General features: G+C 33.0%; 1 protein-coding gene across 2 annotated transcripts in view; it reads right to left on the bottom strand.

Moving 5' to 3' along the window:
* The window catches only part of LOC133174743 (slit homolog 2 protein-like), a 138,047-nt gene extending 119,509 nt beyond the window's left edge, over nt 1-18,538 (bottom strand). For both annotated transcript variants that reach the window (XM_061309830.1, XM_061309831.1), the window contains exon 1: nt 18,287-18,538. In XM_061309830.1, the coding sequence (XP_061165814.1) occupies nt 18,287-18,459 (173 nt within the window). In that variant the 5' untranslated portion in view covers nt 18,460-18,538. The remainder of the gene's footprint in view (nt 1-18,286) is intronic.
* Between the last annotated feature and the right edge of the window lie 1,127 nt (nt 18,539-19,665).

Raw genomic sequence — 19,665 nt, 5'->3', positions numbered from 1 at the left:
GTATTTTCTTCAACGTTTTCTGGAATATGGTTAAGAAAATCCATGTGGTCCCGAATAAAACTGGGTACTAATTTGCAGATAGGTTGAAGTAGAATATCTAGAAATACTTAGCCTTTGCGTAGGACAAGAATATATATATATATATATATATATATATATATATATATATATATATATATATATATATATATATATATATATATATATATATATATATATTTACATTTCCAATAATAATTTTCCTCTACGATTTTTTACAAAATAGAACACAAATCATTTTCTCATGAACCACCATGAATGGGCATGAATATCTCCATTGTTACGTCATAATACCCTACTTGACGTCAAAACTACAGTGCAAACTGTTTTGCTTTAACATTTTTTGTCCCGCAGGCCTATTTTTGGCCTATTCTTAAAAACTACTTTGAGTGCCATGGGCCTATTTTGGGCCTACTGTAAACTCATTACGTCACAAGTAAAACTGATTATGACGTTCCGTCATCCTTCTGATTTTCGCGCGATTTTGGCTTCTTGTTAAAGAAAACAATCAATCATTTTACCATTCTATTGCTGAAAAATTATCTGAAAGAAAAGGGAATTTTAAACGGGTATCTCATCTGTCTTTATCTTTAGAAAATTTAAACAATGCATTCTGGTTTGAAATTAAGCAATTTTAATTTTATCAACGTTTTCAATCCTTGTTTGAACGATACAAGCAATCAAAGTTCCAGTGTCAGAAAAAAAAATATTTATCTCAAACACGGGAATAATTTACCATTACTTACAAGAACTTAAAGTTTTGATCGTGGAAATACTAGCAATGCAATATCATATTGTAATTTCTGTAAATATTTTTTAAATCTTAAATCAGCATTATATGTTGTACAGTTTAACAATGTAACATATAAGCATTGAAGAGCTTTTTGACCACCTATAAAAAGTTTTAACCTCAGGAGCATATCAAATAGTTTATTTTATACAGAGAAATGCAGTTTACAACAGATTACATGTCAAATAATCAAAGAAATTCGGCAAAGATACAAGGAACTTTACAGATAAACCTTCAATTCTGGAAACCGTCACGGTAGCTCAGTCGGTACAGCGCTCGCTCCGTGATCGGAAGGTCGTGTGTTCGAATCTCGGCAACGACTGACCTAAGTCGAAAAAACATGTTCCTTCGCCAAGCGCTTGGCACTTTGAAGTGAACGTTGCGGATCTTTCGAATGAGACCTTAAAAACCCGTGTCACGGTAGGCGTTGGCACGATAAAGAACCCTCACTGCTCAATGGCCGGGATGCCGAGTAAAGGTCTAAATTTAAAGCCCTTCACCGGTCTATGTTGATGTCTCAATATGAGTGAAAAATTTTCGAACGGGACGTAAAAGAACATACAATCAATCAATCAATTCTGGAATACATGTAGTCAGTGCATTGCCGGAGAAGACTGCTTATGTCTGTTGAGCAATTACGGCTCGTATTTCTGCACGAAACGACTGTGACATAGACCTCTGCATGTTAATATGTTCCCATGATCCTATTCTATCCATTCTGTTTGTTCAAATGACCAATACAGCCTTCTTATAGGCACGGATTATTGATTTTAACTGCCGGAGGAGGGGGGTATTAGCTGCGGTTATAATTTTTTCGCATGCTTCTCGTGTCAGTTTTTTTTTCACTATTAAATCAATGCAAGAATTATGGTAGGTATTTATAATCAGAGGGTAATCAAAATATTTTGTCGGTCGAAATTGGGGCAAGTAACCCCCCTCCCCGGGAAAATACCCCTAATATCTTGATTTCCTCCCAACGCTACTTAAATTAGTAGTAATATATTACTTTATTTTCTAACAGCAATGCGATGCATTTCTAATGAATTAGATATGTCAATTAACGTTTCCCCTTGCTTAATGGTTCCTCACCTCTCTGTTGTAATTTTGAAAAATCATAACATACTAGATCAACATATAAAACGTTTGAACAAATATAAATACTAATTTAAAACAATACAAGTGGTTCAGGGAAAGATGTGAGTGTGAAAAGGCCCGTATAACGCGCCGGGAAGGGGGGGGGGGGGCAAATTTTTTTCTGAGTAAAATTTTTTAATATTAAATCTTTATTTGATTCCCCCCCCCCCCACACACACACACACAACACACACACACTTTTGTTGCTGTAAGGTCAAGAACTGGCGAGTTCAATTTTTTTTTTTTTTTTTTTTTTTTTTTTTTTTTTTTTTTAAATGTGTACCAAAAAGTAACAAAGAAAAATCCCCCCCCCCCCCTTCACACACACATACGAAAAAAGATTTTTGCGTTCGGAACAATGTTTTTGTTTTTGGCATGTCAGATTTTTTTTTTGAGGATCCCCACCCCCCTCCCGACTTCTTAGCTATTGCTACGGGTCTGGTCCATGTGATAATATGTAAGGTCAACTTTCAAAAATATGTATAAAGTATATGCGAACAGAAATTAAACTTTTTTAATTAAGTCCGATAGAATTTTCATGTTTTAGAACACTGACTGGTAGATTCCTAAAACTTATAAATAGTTACTTATGAATCACTGTGTTTCAATTACAATGCATTTGTATATTTTTAACTTTACTCGTGTTGCGTTCATTATATGCAGTTTATACTTGATCCACGGGTACTTGACGTTACATATTTTTCTTATTGAAGGTATTCAATGTGTAATGACCATTTTTTGTATCTAATAAATGAACAATCCTATATTTGTAATTATGGTATCATTTTGAAGGTGTTATGAAATAAAAATACTCCACCAAAGAAATTTACAAAATTTTAATTGCACCTTGAAGTTTACATTGAAATCTATGGGCAATGCATGTGTTATTAAGATATTGTAAAAAGTCAATTGAATTTCATAAAAAGCTCTTGGTGAAAATATGCATATACTCTCTCTCTATTAAAATATGAAATAAAATAATCATTTACTACAGATATTTTGACGAAATTAAAATTTTCTTCTTTGCATCAAGGGCAGATAACTCTTCAAAAACGTTTAAAGTGCAAAATGACCAATTTCTTTTATGTTATCAGTCATGTGATTTTGGTTCATTTCACTTTAATCGTTATCTGCATGTAGCAATGCATTTTTAACTATTTTGAAATGATGCAAAATTGTTCAAATCCCTTTATAAAACCTTGAAAAAAATATAACCCCTACCTAATCTACTAAAATATTATTTGAGCATAAATTTTGTGTATTCATATATTAAATGTATTTTTTCGGAGAGGCATGTCGTTGTGAAATTTGTTCTTTATTGTCTCTATTTTAATGATTTTCTACAAAGACAAAAAGCATTTATACCTTTACCTACATTGTTTGTGACGTCACAGTAACGTTACATCATAGATTCAACGTAATAGAAAATTGTCACGGCACTGTACGTAATTTGAACTGGATATATGTACAGCAGCAAAAGGGTTAAAAATGACAGTTGAATGGCCTTATTTGTGGCAAATCATCAGAAAAATAATGTAAATATAAGAAATGCACTTCATGAAATATGCCGGCGTGAAGCGTCGTAGTTCATGTCCTCATAAATCTTCAAAAATTAAATTCATTTCTTAAATATATCAGTTTTAATACGGTTGGAGCGACGTAAGATTTATATCTCTGTGTAAAGAAGGCCAGTATTGAAAATAAACAGAGAAGAGTTTAAAAAAAAAGTGTTTTTGTGTGCAAAATAAAGATTCAAAGAATAAAAGCATACTATATCAATGTATTGTGCAATTGATAAGTGCATTTTTTTAAAAGACTGAAGACAAATATCTGATTGTTCACGAATTGTTATCAACACAGTGATAAAATTATGCAGCTAATGCGTAAAATGTTCGCCTTACAATTGCTGTTTACTCCACAAAATATCATTATTGAGGGCAAAACAGCTCCAGATATTTTTTTTTCAGAAATAAATTCTAGCGCACAATAAACTTTCAACCATTTTTAATTTGTTCAAGCTAAAGCTAGAAAACTAGCTCGTTATTACGAGAAAATAAATTCTTTGTAACGAAATAAAATATATATCATTAGGTCATCTTTAAAGATTGTTTGGTTGCCCTCTCCCGACCGACTGGCTAAAAATGGCCCGACTCAAAACTTTTTTAATCTCCTGGAAGCAATTTTTTATGCAGTCCGGTAAATATATTTTCAAAATTCAGCACTGATGTTGAATTTTTTAGGAAAAAAATTCCCCACCTACCTACCATCCAAAATTTTTCATCCTGGGTCGTTAGAAGGCAAGCAAAAATTATTTTAAAGTTGGCCTTATAATGAAATTACTACCTACTCGTTATACCGTAAATATCTCGAGATAATAAATCTTTCTTACTAGAAATTAAGTTGATGTAACAAGATTTATACTTGGTAATAACTAGAGAATTTACTCGCTATAATAGAAAATTAATTCGCTTAAACGAAATATGAAATTGTTTTAACGCATATAACACATATAAGGGCCTTTAAATTGTTACTTACAAGACACATGTAGGTATTTGAGTCAATCCTCTAAAGCGACACTGGCTTTAATGTTGATGTACATTAACATTTTCGATCTGATGATTGTGTCTTACCATTTTCCCATACTAGTGCCGTATATTATTGTCAGTTTATAACGGTTTGGTAGAGTTAGGGTTAAGTTTGGGTTAGTTTGGTAGACATCATCTATGTTTTTTTTCATGTTTTAGCACAATATCATAATTACAGTACAGTCAACACGGTTTATATATTTACCGCGCACCCCCGCGGTGGGAATCTCATCGCTGATAGTACAGGTGTCTCAGCTAAAAACGCGTGCCCCCGAGGTTCGGCCATCCAGGTATTTTGCTACGCCGCGGTGCAACCTACCGATCATAGTGAAAACAGTATAGGTCTAAAACGCGAGATATCTCTCTTTGAAATTATAAATCAAAACAAAATGAAACGAAATCAAATAGAAAAAAAAAATTAAAAATGTAACAGTATTGATACTAAAAATATAGAAGCTGAAATATTAGAATGTTTTAAGTTCAAAATGAAAATTAATTTTCTAATGGAAGGGGGGTGTCTATGAATGAAGTTTTTTTTATTATTAAAATTCCGATATAAGATAAAAATAAGCAGAAGATTTTGGGATCTATGACTGTAATTATCATTCTAGTAGTAATCTGTGAAACGACATTCCTATCTAAATGTATTCCAGGCTTAGTTCTTGAAATCAGTAGGAATGGGATGTGTGTGCGTAATTTGATGGCCTACCAGTCCGTAGAGGAAAATAAATTGTGTAAAATTACATGAGAGCTTATGACGTTGTACTGCCTTGATGTTCAACGTTTGTGACGTCAAATAAAACGCATACTTTAACCTTTTGACCCCCTGTCCGTGTTATGGTGTTTTGAATGCCATAGCTTTCCACACACTCTATAAGCAAAATACATGTGTAATGTAAATATGTAGATATATTGTTTGATAAAGTAAAATCTTTTAGAACAAAATGTTTGTACACAGTGTAAGCAAGAATTTACTGAAAAAGAATTCAAAAAGTTCCACCAAAACAATGTCGGAACTGTGTGCAGTTAGTGAACCTATTCTGTCTTCGGTAGATCCTCAGTAGATCTAATATATATAGTTGAGCAGATAGTTGAAAAAAAAGTTCACTTGGTCATACAAGCTTCAAGTTCGGTATGAAGGTTCCTTGTCTATTACTCGAATAGGAAAAATTGTTGGCCACTCAAGTTTCGGCCATTTTCGAAATGGCCGCCATGATTTTCAAAATGGTTTTATTTCTTATATTGCATATTTAGCATTTTCATTTTTTTGTCAAACATTTTTTAAATCTTTAAAATATTCGATCAAAATTTTGTTAAACTAAGACGAATGAAGTTTCATTACACGTATATATATCCAGTGAGCATGCGATAAAGTACAGGTTATTGTTATTTTATAGTACTTATAAGACCAGATCTTTATAGAGTAGTTACAGTTGCATAGAGCGGTACAAGGTAATTCTACCTAAAACATTTACAGGAAACCAAACCAGTAATTCTACACTTATGCAAGTACTTCTTGCTATAAGGCTGTCATTGGCGCCAAAAGAGTACTGTATGGGACCCCAACTCCGCAATTTTTTCACATATTACTTTAAAAATGACATTCATATCGTTGCCTTCATGTATGCTCTGCTTCCAAGACAGATCATTGGTATGCTCATAAGCAGAAGTGCTATCAAGGGAACTTTGTTTAGAATAAAAGATGTCAAGAAAGATGGATTTCATGTTGGTGTATAATATTCTTATATTAGCCTTCTCTGAGGTTGTTGTAGACTTCTATGATCTTAGCATTGCAAAACCCTGCATTCTTGTGCTTAAGATAACTTAAATATTTACATCAGTTTACCTGTTTTGTAACTACTAAGATAAGATAATTGATTGACTTCTTCTATGTCATCTTCAAAGTTACCTTACCTCTTTTCTTGGTCATAACTCTTATTAACTTTATATATTTAGCCTCTTTGTCCGTCTCAAATGTCTTATCTCGTCTCTTATGTCTGTCAGAGTGTGAGATAGAAGTTAAATGTCTTCTTTAACCACTTCTGTGCCACAGGGCCGATTTTGGGCCGATCACACAGTTGCATAGAGTGCCACGGGGCCGATTTTGGGCCGATTTTATTGAAATGAATTGTGACTATGTATTTCTTTTACTTCTATTCACCGTAAATAATTATTGAACTTTTGCATCTTTTCATTGCATAACATTAAGGTTTTTTGGCTTATTTGTAGAATATCATGAAAATTTCAGGCAAATATATGGATAAACAAAGTGAATTTCATACCAGCGTTGACGCCACGAATTTTTCAAATAAATGAGTTGTTACTTATAATACCGGTATTATTACTATTGAATATGCTCAATGAACACGATTGCATTTCAAAAGTATATTTTCATACTATTATAAATTCAGTATATTGAGGAACTGCTCGTCCATTTAGCAGCAACGTTAACGGTTAGAATCAACGTCATTTTACGTAAATGACGTCATAATAACAAGTACATGTAAGCCAAACCTTGAGAAAACGTTCCGAGTTTATAGATTACCAGTAATTCCAGGCATTTAGATTATAATACCGGTATTATTACTATTGAATATGCTCAATGAACACGATTGCATTTCAAAAGTATATTTTCATACTATTATAAATTCAGTATATTGAGGAACTGCTCGTCCATTTAGCAGCAACGTTTAACGGTTAGAATCAACGTCATTTTACGTAAATGACGTCATAATAACAAGTACGTGTAAGCCAAACCTTGAGAAAACGTTCCGAGTTTATAGATTACCAGTAATTCCAGGCATTTAGATTGAATGACTGATTGTTTAATTCCGTGATTTAATATTGTCAAGTTCATTTATTTTATTTTGTTGCGTATGAAGACATTGCACATGTCATATTTTCTAAAGAACAAATTAAAATTTATTTCCTGTTTCGTTTTGTTTCCTGTGTTTGATGTATTTTTCGTAGGGATGTCAAAATATTTATTTTCCTTAGTCGATTATTCGATTGCATTATTCGAACGATAGTCGACTATTCGGAACATTTTCTGAAAAAAAAAATATTTTCAAACTTCACTGCTTCATGACGTATTTATAACTCAAAAACCCTTTTACTTAAATATATTTAAAAAGTACCATCAAAAGTAATACAACGTAACGCGTGGATAGCATGATTATATGAAATAAATTTAGAAACCTAATTCTCCAAAATGTATGATTTCAGCAGAAATCAGTAATCGGTCTGCACAGTCATGCAGTCAGTTTTTATTTTAGTAAGCATTAAAAAATTGACAGCCGATATTTTTTAAAGCTTATTTTGAAATAAAAGGGGGAGGGGTTTAACCTCACACTTTTTACACGTCAGGTGCCTATGAAATTGTTAAACAGTTAGATACTGCTTATTCAATTATTCATTGCTCTGGTTATCAAAATGTCCTTAAACAGTTTAAAATGTAAGCGAATTGTTTTAATAATAATTGTAATAATTATCGAAGTGTCAAAACATGTCACAGCTATGGTTTGTTCCTTGCATTTGAGCAATCTTAAGATAACAAAAGATAATTGGTACATGGTATACGTCCATTTAAAATTCTTACAAACAAAGCCCAGTATATTAGTAATTTATTACAAAAACAACACAGGCCGTTACTGGCAAATACTTCTCGCATTAGTGAAGCACTTATAAGTACATAACAGTATTTCTACACGTACTGGGAAAATCAACCGCTTTTTTGTTTAGAAAAATTATCTTATCGCCTGTCTCTGAGGAAAGATATTTTCTCGGTTTTGTGATGAGAATTCCATCTTGTTATTACCCATTTATTGCATTTATTGCTAGCGCTCGAGAGCGCTAGCAACTACGTTATAGTCTATATTTCTGAAATACGCATGCTCGACTTCACGGGCATTCTGGGAAAACTACTGTAGATAGACTGTACGATAACAATTTCGTTTTGTCATACAAAAATAGAAATGATCCGAATTTACACTGGCCTTTCCTGTCCGATATGCGCGATATACATTTCGTAGGTTAGAGACAGTCAATACCAGTCTAGATCCGGATTCTCAATTTTTTTTTAAATTTATTGTCTAACCTACACATAAAAGTACAAGAAAAAAATTGGCCATATAATACCAAGATTCTAAACATCTAGCTTTCCTTACAGTTTTACCATCTTAGTGGATAATTCCGGCAAGCTCGGAAAAAACAACAACAAAAACAAAAATCTTTTTCAGAGTATGTCGGAAAGACATGGCAATTTAGTGTTTATCATCTGAAAATACATATGATCTGAAGTTTCGTGTTCTGTTGTCTAACCTGCACGTAAATGAACAAAAAGTAACAGTAACTCGGGTCTTATAAAACCAAGACTGTTATTTCTAAAGTTGTAATGAATACATAGCTTTTCTAATCTACCTTCATAGATCTTTCCGGCAAGCTCGAAAAAGCGCGGCAACCTCGGATATGTTTTCCGAGCTTGCCGGAAAGGCCAGAAGGTGCTCATTGGTTCTACTGACCTTTTATTTTTCACCTCGAAATTGAAATTACAGTAAAATACAGAATGCTTAAAGCACAGTTAGAAGTTGTGCCATTGCCGACGTGAAGCACACTCTTAGATCCACCATTCTGAATGGTGACACCCCCCCCCCCCCAAACTCAACCACCAATCTGCCTTCCTATTAATAATTAATCGATTCAGCAAATTTAACAAATGGTTGGGATATCTTCTTCTGTATTTTATTATGCTACAGCGCTAGCTCACCAATCTTTTTAAAAGATAAGCTTGTTTAATTATAATAATATTCGAATGTCGTTTCATTATTCGATGTCGGTCCGTTCGACTGATGGTCGAATAGTCGACTATTCGTTGACATCCCTAATTTTTCGTAAGTTTCCTAAATGCAGATATTACATGCTGCTACTCAACTAAAAGCACCTAATAATTAAACATATTGAAAAGATAACGAAAGCTAATAAGTCCAAATGTTTGATTTTGCTTTAATTGTATTCCGAAATTTTAATTTTAATCAATATTTATTTATCACTATTTATTTTTTATTTGTTCCGTATTGACTTTATTTATTACATATCGGTATAACTTTTAATATTTCATAGATTTTATTAACAAGACACATGAATTCAATGTATTACAGTGAAAGGGGTAATCATGATCAGTTTGATATGTTTGATATGATCATTTTTCTTCCAGAATTTTAATGGAAAATAATGACGCAATTTTATTGAAATCTCTAATGAGTAAATATACATGTACGGCAAATGGATGCAATTCTTTGTATGACAATCTATTTTCGAAAAAGATTGTTAATTTGTTGGGGTTTTTTTTAATTTTATTTTGTTATAAGGCTATTGATCCTTCTATTTTCATCGTGTAGGATATATCCTAAATATATTCCTTACACTAGTGTGTCAATTTGACCGGAAGTACAGATTATTTAGATTTTTGCAAAGGAAGTAAAAATTGCACCTCTCTCTGATGATGACTATACAAAATCAAGGCGTGTACAAATTACAAAGTGTTGCTATATATTTTTCTGATTTTTCCCTTTGAATTAATGCTAATCATGCATCAGGTAAATGATATATTGGGGACTATGTAAATATAAAACAATTATTTAAAATCCATTTAAAACTGCAGTAGAAATTTGCCTAAAGCACAGAATGGGGAAAGGGGGGGGGAGAGAAAAATGAAAAACAAGAAGCAAAAAAAAAAAACAACAATATATTAAAGGTGATTATTTTGATAATTCTCACTATTGTTTACGGCTTCAAGAAGAAAGAAAAACGGCAAGGGGACAGCCGTCTTTGAGTTTAAAAAAATAAAAACTAAATACATGTATTATATTATAGCAAATGACTATTTCTTTAAAAAAAAAATGGGTGAAACTCGATCCATCCCCACCCCAACCCCCATCCGTTAGAGTACGTACGTGCTACGAAATATGCGATTTTTCTAAATATCGACCTTTTCCTTACTAACTCGTGTGAGTTCCATTTACATTACATGTACATGTGTGTAGTTGTTCCTTTGAAGACATTATATATATATAGACAAATACAATTTCAGAGAGAGAGAGAGAGAGAGAGAGAGAGAGAGAGAGAGAGAGAGAGAATAAAAACACAGTTACTAGAATAGCGATTTAGTTTGAATCGTTTTGAATACATTATTATAATGCTTTAAACTTATTGATTGACTTTTTCAGTAATTCTCAAGTGTTGATTTTCTCAGTTAAATTAGTATAGCATAAAGTGACCGAGCATTTTTTTGGTGTGTGTGTGTGTATATTTTTCTTTAATTCAGGGGGGATGTTAAATCTGAATTTATTAAATAATTAACTGTTCATGTTTTTATTTTAGCTGCAATAATGTAGCCCTCTCCGATATTTTTTATCTGATATTTTTTGGAGAGGATCCCCCCCCCCCCAAAAAAAGGGAGGGGGCTACATTATTGCAGCTAGTTTTATTAAACCACCAATCCTTTTTAATTATGTTACCATGAATATTTTTTAAGATACAAAATACGAAAAAAAAGGTGGAATTTTGTGAAGTCTCTTTACTAGGGTGAGTTTACGTACATGTATGCTTAAAATATTTAAATCATAATACGATCGGTATATTTATTTAAAATTTTGATAACGCCCGATATTCGGACACTCGGAATGGGATTGAGCCGTGAAGAACCGGGTCTAAAAAATTAATACACTGTATATTTTTTGTTTCCTATTAAAAGATCGCAAGTGGACTGGTGTAATTGAAAAATATATTAAAAGATTAATGGGCTTCGTTCAAGTATTGCAAGTTGATAATAAATCAACAGGAAGGATTAATTGCCAAAAATTAAGGCGATATATACTAGTATATGAATCTTTAACTTTAGTGATCTAATGGAGGGCGATTTTCATAATTTGTGGTTGATCTATGCTTGAGTAGACCATCCATCAAAAAAAGCAGTTTTTGTTTAATCTTGTATCAAAAGAAGCATGGAATCGGATACAAAGCTTACGGACTGCAGGTAACGCGGGATGTTAAGTTTTAAAAACTATGTACGATTCATGAGGCGAGTTGGGGGGGGGGGTTCCTTCATTTTGAAATGTTCCATTTGAGTTATTAAATATCTATATGTAAAAGTAACGAAAAACTAACCTTAGGAAATACAAAGCCCACTTAAAAAGTATGAGGAGAGAGTCGTGTATTTGAAAAAAAAACTTAACCAAGCCCCCTCCCCCTTTCCCCTTCATTCATATACATGTTTATACCCGATACACAAAATATATTTTTCAAGTTTGAGCTGGTTGCTTCTGACTCATATCCCACTAAAAAAATTTTGAACTCGCCACCGATTTCTGAAAATACTGTAAATTGTATACAAGGGCAAACCGCTGTTTGAGGCCGGAGAGGGCGTTAAATGTTTTAAAAATGAAAAAAAAATTACGCTTTAATACCATTATTCATTTTTTTTTTCAAGTTAATCGAAAGAACATCGGTCACTGCACACGTTTAATCTAGAATGTGCATCCACTTCCTATAACTATGTAATTGTTGCATAATGCTTCAATATTGGCAATTCTAGCAAAAAGCAATGTACATGTATATATTCATTTACGTTTAATATGTACTCTATACAGAATGAAAATAAAGTAACAGTACTTATAAGGGTTGAGGTAAATCATTCACAATTTACTTAGGAAAAGAATAGAGGCATACAAAGTGAGGACTATTCTATTTCCGACTCTCAGTTTTCAAAGTTCGTACATGTACTAGAAAACAATTATTTTCAAAAAATAGGTAATCAGAAATGTCTTTGACACATTTGATTTTTTTTATTTCATGTATTTAATGGCATAAAGGTTTGGCGTGTCAGGAAGACAAAAATATCCTAACAGTATTTGAATTCTCAAAACAACAATTAAGATATAGCAATAAAATACGCGCGATATGTTTTAGGTTTTTAATTTCATGATAAAGGCGTTAACCTCTTTATTACACGGTCTCCTAATCAGTGTAGATTTTCAGACTAGCTGGTTTATAAGTAAACGAGTTTGTTGGGGTATATCTTTTTTTTTCTTTAGGAAGAAAAACCCATAAAATTTCATACAGAATGCGTTCAGAATACTTTTATTTTTAAACAATGTATTTATCTTCCGTACATTGTAAATACATACCAGTATGCAAAATGGAAAGTTTACCAATGTCTCTTTCTTTTAAAAAAATGACTTTGTCCCAGATCATGCGCTGAAACAGAATCTTCCTCGCCTTGTTAAAATTTGTTGAAATTATACATAAAGCAGGTGCGATTTACGTCATTGATACAACGTAAACCCGCAATTTTTAATAACGTCACAACTATTGTAACGTCATTTACGTGTGACGTTACGTTTTTTGGCAATTCAAAAATTTACTTTGGCAGCGAAAGGGTTAAAGTCTAGTTCGTATATTATCTAACCGAAGGGGGACTTAATTCCCCGTGCACTTTCGTAAAATACCCAGTCGACAACTATCAGCGAAAGTGTTGGTAATCGGAGACAATGTTGTAAACGTTTTGTTTTTTTTTCAGTTTTACAATAAATGGTTCTATCATTCGGAGTTATTTTTATTAATTATTTGTACCTTTGATTTTGCACAATTTCTTTATCATTTCAGACTAGGATTTCATAATGTCTCAGTAATTTCCCTAAAACAGTCTATAGATGAAATCAAAGGGATTTCATGTTGGTGGTGATTATTCCAATTTTGGCATTCTCTGAGGTTTCTTTAGACTTCAATGCTGATCTTAGCATTGAAAAAGTTTGCATTCTTTCGCTTTAGATTAAATGTTTACGTGAGTTCCCTGTTTGATTTATGATGCTACCAAGCTAAGAAAATTGATTGATCTCTTTTATAAAATCTTCTTTGAATGTTACAATTCTTTCAGGTCTGATCAGGTCTCTCATTTTTCCTTGTTATAGATCTTAAGCTTCTATTTCCACGTTTCATCTGTTATTTCATGTCTCCTATGCCTATTAGAGTGTGAGAAAAATGGGGAAGGCTTTTCTGCACAATCTAGATTGTATATTTTCTAACCGAAAGGGAATTGATTCCTCTTGCGCTTTTGTGCAAATTCTAATCAATGTAAATCTGGTTCCTTCGTCTCTTAATACTTTACATATTGCCTCTTTCAATATATTCCAAATAACACTGTTTAAAATCCTAAGCAGGCAGCAGTTCTTTCTTGGTACATGTCTGTTCGTCCGTCCGTTACGCTTTGGGATACCAATCTCTTATCTGCAACGCCTATTGTACCACTGAATTAAACTTAATGAGACTTTCACAGAATCTTTGCTCCATAGTGCCATTGTGACCTCCAATTTTATTTTTTGATCGGGTACATATCTTGGGTTTCACATAGCAAAACATGGACACTGCCATTCTTTCTATATTATTGAGGCATACCCATCTCTTATCCGTTATTACTTCTATGCCACTAAATAGAATTAAATGCTACTTTCACAGATTTTTTTATTACATGGTGCCATTGTGCACTTCCTATTTTACTTTTTGATTTTACACCTATTTCGGGTCTCAAATAGCAAAACGTGGACTTTGCCATTATAATCAAATGGGAGGTAGGTAGTATCAGTTTGTGAGCTCAGTGCTCATAGCACCTCTAGTTTAGTTATACAATCAATCTTTCTTTCGCTTGTTAGGGATTCTGTCTGTTTTCATAATTTGTTTAACACATACACACATTCTCTTTTCATATCATAAAGTCATCCTTGCTTCAGTTAGTATTTTGTCAATTCCCGCTGTTCTTTTTTTTTAATATTATATAGAAAAGATTTAACACTAGTAGCTGTTGTCATCCCCCTCTCGCTTCTTCCAGCTATTTCTACATTCAGGTCTTTCCCATGGTTAATCGTATTGGTCATCCAGATTTTGGTCTATTTAGTACTTCATTAATGTGTTTGTTTCATCCATGTAGTTGTTTATTTAGACCTAGCTTTAGAAACACTTTTGACCGGGTTGGCTACACCAGATCGTCTCTTTTTCAAAGTTTTGTAATGTTATGTGATATTTTATTACTTCAGATCTCCTCTTTGGGCTGCCAGCTTAGCTTTCTAAGCAAGCTCATTCATAAAGTCTCTTGTTCTTGCCTGCAGTTATGATCGACATCTTTGTCTAGCTCCTGATATTTAGTTTGGAGCTAACGTCTTTGCAAATTTGTTTTTGTATCTTTCTTAGCTTCCTGCCAATTGTTTTAGTCATATCAAATCTTCATTCAATTTAATATCTTTTTTTTGAAAAATATCCTTGTCTGTATCCATTTTACAGTCTTCTGTTGTATCTAGATTTTGAATTTTGATTTCATTGTAGGATTGGTAATTCTGTCTTTCTTTTTTTTTTTTTTTCAACATTTTCTTTTTACATGATTGAGGTCCGAGCTTTTTATCTCTATTTTATCATTACAAAATCAGCTGGTTTTTCATTAATCCATCTTTCAATTACAATATAGAAACAATATACATGTATCGCGGAATTGAATTGCGTTATAAACCGTCATTCAGCTTTTGTTTTACAAAATGATTTTTAAGATGTCTTTAGCAAATTTATTCATAACCAAAATATATCACAAAACGGTCAAGTATGACAAATATCACGGTAAATCGATCGTTTATAAGTCCAAATAGTGTAGATACGTCGCCATTTTGTTTTAGGGACGGCCATCGTGAAAATGGCGGAAATTGCAATGGCCAACAATGATTTTAGAAACAGTATTATCTTAGGGATAATTGCGCGAAATTTCATGCTGGAATCCACAAGTGAAATATTTTGGTGAAATTTTGCTCTAAGCAGCAACACCTATATAGTTGCAACTACATGGACTAATCATGGTCTCTTTAGCAACTGTTGAATACGTGTGTATTATGCGCGTTCAAGTGGAGAGGGATTACCTGTCACTGTGTTAGATATATATTTCACACATTTATGAAAGATAGGGTTTTATTTTTTTCCAACATTTGACAGTTGTAAAATATAAAATAATTTTAGACCGGGGAATTATGATTTCCCAACCCCCACCCTCACTCCTGAATCCTCCACTGCCGTCTGAACTTCATATTTTTTTTTCTAAAAACATAAGATTGCATATTTTGATTACAATTACAGTTGGATTCAAATCACAAATGTCTGATCTTAATGAATTCGAATGATTTCCCCGTATTTGCTCTATTAAAAAAAGGTTGGGATGTTAACGCTTAGGGCTAATTTACCTCCAAAATTACGCAAGATATTTTATTGTGTAGTTAATCAACGGGCACTTGTTTTTGTAATATTTTTTAACCCAAAGTTTAATAATAACACAAGGTATCCAACTCCGAACTACATAGATTACCCCCTCCCAAGAATCGCTCTCATTTACACTTTCAGAGGAAATCCACTGGCAAGCTGTTTATTACCATTGTCTTCTATACTTTATCTACACAACGATAATTTATCTACACAACCATTTATGGCATGCTTATCTTTATTTTCTTTTATCTCCGCAAACAGCGTCAAAACGCTGCTCGCCGAGTGGAAAAGTCGACTTACATCATAAAACTGTATGTGTTAATCCCGGGCAGAGAGCAAAATCAAAAAAAAAAAAAAATGAGTGATTTAAAAATTCAATCCCAGTGTTTAAATATTACAGTAAATAAATAAAATTGCTTACGTCTCATTTTCCATAAAACACTACGATATTATTTTAGAAACAGATTTTTATCCAATCAAAATTTCTGCCCGGGATCAACATATATACCATTTTATGGTGTAAGTCGATTTTTGTTTGATTATAATTATTAGTAGTATAAATATCTAAAAAAGAAATGATTCAGTAAAATAAAGCTTGCTTGTGTATACTAACTTTTGTTAAAAAAAAAACAATATTCGATTCAAAGTACAATTTGGTTAGTACATGTATATAGGTGACTGAAAACTTACGATAAAATTTAAGAAGAAAAAAAGCTGCTAACATGACGCTTTCTGCGTGTAATGGATAGCGAGGATGAAAACAACTTTACCTGGACGAGGTATTCAGGGTTTCTTTTATATATTTTATCTAGTACCTGGCTACAGCCTGTGTCAGATCAACGTGACACAGCCCTCTAGTGATATGGCATACAGGACAGATCCTTGAGACACGTAATCGGGACAGATACCCAAGAATAAAGCCCTGAGATAACTTCTGAATTTTTTATAATAAAGGAGTAGATAGCTCTAGACATATATGTATATATTGACTTGTTGTTTTCATATTAGCCTTTGTATTTAATTTTTGTAAATATATCATTTGTATACATTCCCCAGAATGGTCCGAATCATCCGACCCAGAATACTTTACACGATGAAAAGGTTCTTGAGGTCATAGAAGTGTGAATGCCTCTAGGCTAGAAAAAAATCTAATTCTTTTACATACGAAAAGGCCGATAAATTACGCACAGCCGAATAAACTGGTGAAATCTGCCAACGTGACAAGTCTGTTTGATTTTAACACCAATAACTCACACGAAACTACACAAAAATCCTTAATTATGTTATGTGGAAAGCACAAGCTTTCTCCTATTTGTCCCCTACCGGTGAAACCGGAGGGGACTATAAGTTTCCTCAACGTCTTTCTAGCTGTCTGTCTGTCTGTCCCTCCGTCTGTCTCTCTGTCTGTCCCACTTGTTTGGATTTCGTTCCGCTTCAATTGTTTTTAAAGGAATTATGGCCTTTTTATATTTAAAGGTTTTTCGCTCTTTTTTTCTGAACGTTTGCATATATTGAGCTGTTTTTTGGTTTGTGAGTCTACCTTGGCAAGTTATAGATCCGCTTCAATTGTTTTTACTAAATTACGGCATTTTTAAGTTTTAATGGGAACCAGACTAGTATTGCTAATGCACTACTACCCAGTGTTTTCAGCCAACACATGCTTAAATTTTCATGACCATCGTTACATACATGTAGTTACCAGGGTAATGCATTCGTTCAAGCGAAAATGCGTACCAATATAAATTGAACTGAACAGGGGTTTTTTTTTGAGCCATCATTAATACGAGAAAGGAAAAGACATTAACAGTATGTTGCCTAAACATATTTCAGAATATTTTAACTTTTCCATCTATGGAATATTTATTGAAATATGTACGTGTTTCATTAAAAAAATACGATACGGAATTATGAATAATAAATTTAGGCTAATGATTAGGAATTAAATATTTTAAAAAATATTTCAACACATTGATCAAACACAGAATATAAGATCTTACACTACTAAACTTGAATAAGATATTCTTTGGTAGTAATAACATAGTATACATATTTGTTTTTTTTTAATAAAATAACCCTTTATACTCAAAATCTGCAATATAGACCGAATAAGAAGAGGTTATTTAGATAAATAGGGTCGAACAGTTAGAACAAAACCCGATGTGCACCACAATTTAAGTCACACCCCCGCATTTTATACCTGACTACAGGCAGAATCGCGATGACCTAGCCGCGGTGGTGTATCACGTTTAGAATTAACGCACCAAGAGGGAGCGCGGTTTAATGCATAATCCGTATTGCCCCTACGGTATGTTTAATAAAAAGCTTAAAGATAACATATATTGCATCAATTTGAAAAAAACAAAAATCATTCCTAAAGGCGAAACCATGAAAACATCTTTCTTTCTTTTTTTAATTCTGTTTAAGACATACTCTTAATTAAACATTTACTTACAAGTCACATGTGTCTTTGGGGATGCTGTTAGGTACTTCAGTTAATCCACTACAATATACATAGGTCCCATCACAGAAGTAACCACTTACACAGCTACAATGACCAGGACAGGCCTCAGTCATAGGTTTGTACATCAGAAAACAGAAAACTAACGTCCACGAAATCAGATACATTCTTTTAAATCAAGGATATGAATATATCATTCAACAAATCTACAAGTCAGTCATGAAAAACATCTTTTCTCTGTGTTCGCATGTACTGAAATGAGGAAGCATTTCAGTTGTGACACTTGCTCACACAGGCACTTAAGGTGAAGACACCCCTCCCCTTTTCCTTTTTTTTAACCAGGGATCGACATACTGTTTCCTTTTTGTGATTGTAATATGCATCGCATATTATCGATAATGCACGCTTTGTTTCTATGTGCTGTTGATGCATAAAAAGAGATCTAGAGAAAGCATGCAACTTTTTTTCCGTCTTCTGTATCACCTAGCGTGATTGTTTTTAAACACATATAAAAACACATTTAAAAATTGGATATGCAATGAATTAGTGACGCATTGTTAATTTTCATTCTTCAATTTCGTTTCTAAATACTACCGATTTGTATAGATTTCAGATTAATAACATGAAAATTTATGGATGTGCAAATCCGTATATCACTTATGATTATAAATGAAATGGAAAATTTAAATAAGAGCAATGTGTAACAATTTATTGATATATTCACATTCTTTGTTAAATCATGTTTTAGATATACAAATCAATCTCACAATGTTTAAACGAGGTGAGGCAGACAACAAAAAAAAAAAGAGTTGCATTCATTCTCTCTCAGTCTCCGATGCAGGGTCGACGTTCCTTTCTCTTTCAGATACTTCTACAGTGGGGTTGTTTTACGATTTTTGACATTAAGTAAAAATATATCCCAATAATTGATTCATTGATTGTAGTATGTTTTTTGTTCCATTTGAGAATGTTAAACTCATATAGAGACGTTGCCATATACCGGTGAAAAGCTTCATATTTAGACCTTAAATGGCACTCAGGGCAATTGAGCATTGACATCTTTGTCATGCATTCGCCTGTTGTGACTTGGGGCCTCGGTTTTAATGTCTCATCTGCATCTCCCACTTCAGAGTGCCGAGCGCAAGGCGAAGAAATAGTTGCTACCTATTTTTTATCGACTTAGGTCAGTTGCAGCCAGGGTTTAAACCGACGACCTTCCGTTCACAGAGTTAGCACTCTACTGACCGACACCGTGTCAGTTATTTCAAGGATTTCTTGAAATTAAACGAAGATCAAGATTTGAATTTTAGTAAGTAAATATCAATTTTAAAAGACAGATATTTCGGCAAGCATTTTATTGTAATAATTTTAAA

Source organism: Saccostrea echinata, unplaced genomic scaffold (assembly GCF_033153115.1).
Source record: "Saccostrea echinata isolate AGI-Se365-2 ecotype Australia unplaced genomic scaffold, CSIRO_AGI_Sech_v1 ptg000059l, whole genome shotgun sequence".
Classification (NCBI taxonomy): Eukaryota; Metazoa; Mollusca; class Bivalvia; order Ostreida; family Ostreidae; genus Saccostrea; species Saccostrea echinata.
The sequence above is the reverse complement of the archived record's forward strand: the minus strand, read 5'-3'. Positions and strand labels throughout refer to the sequence as shown.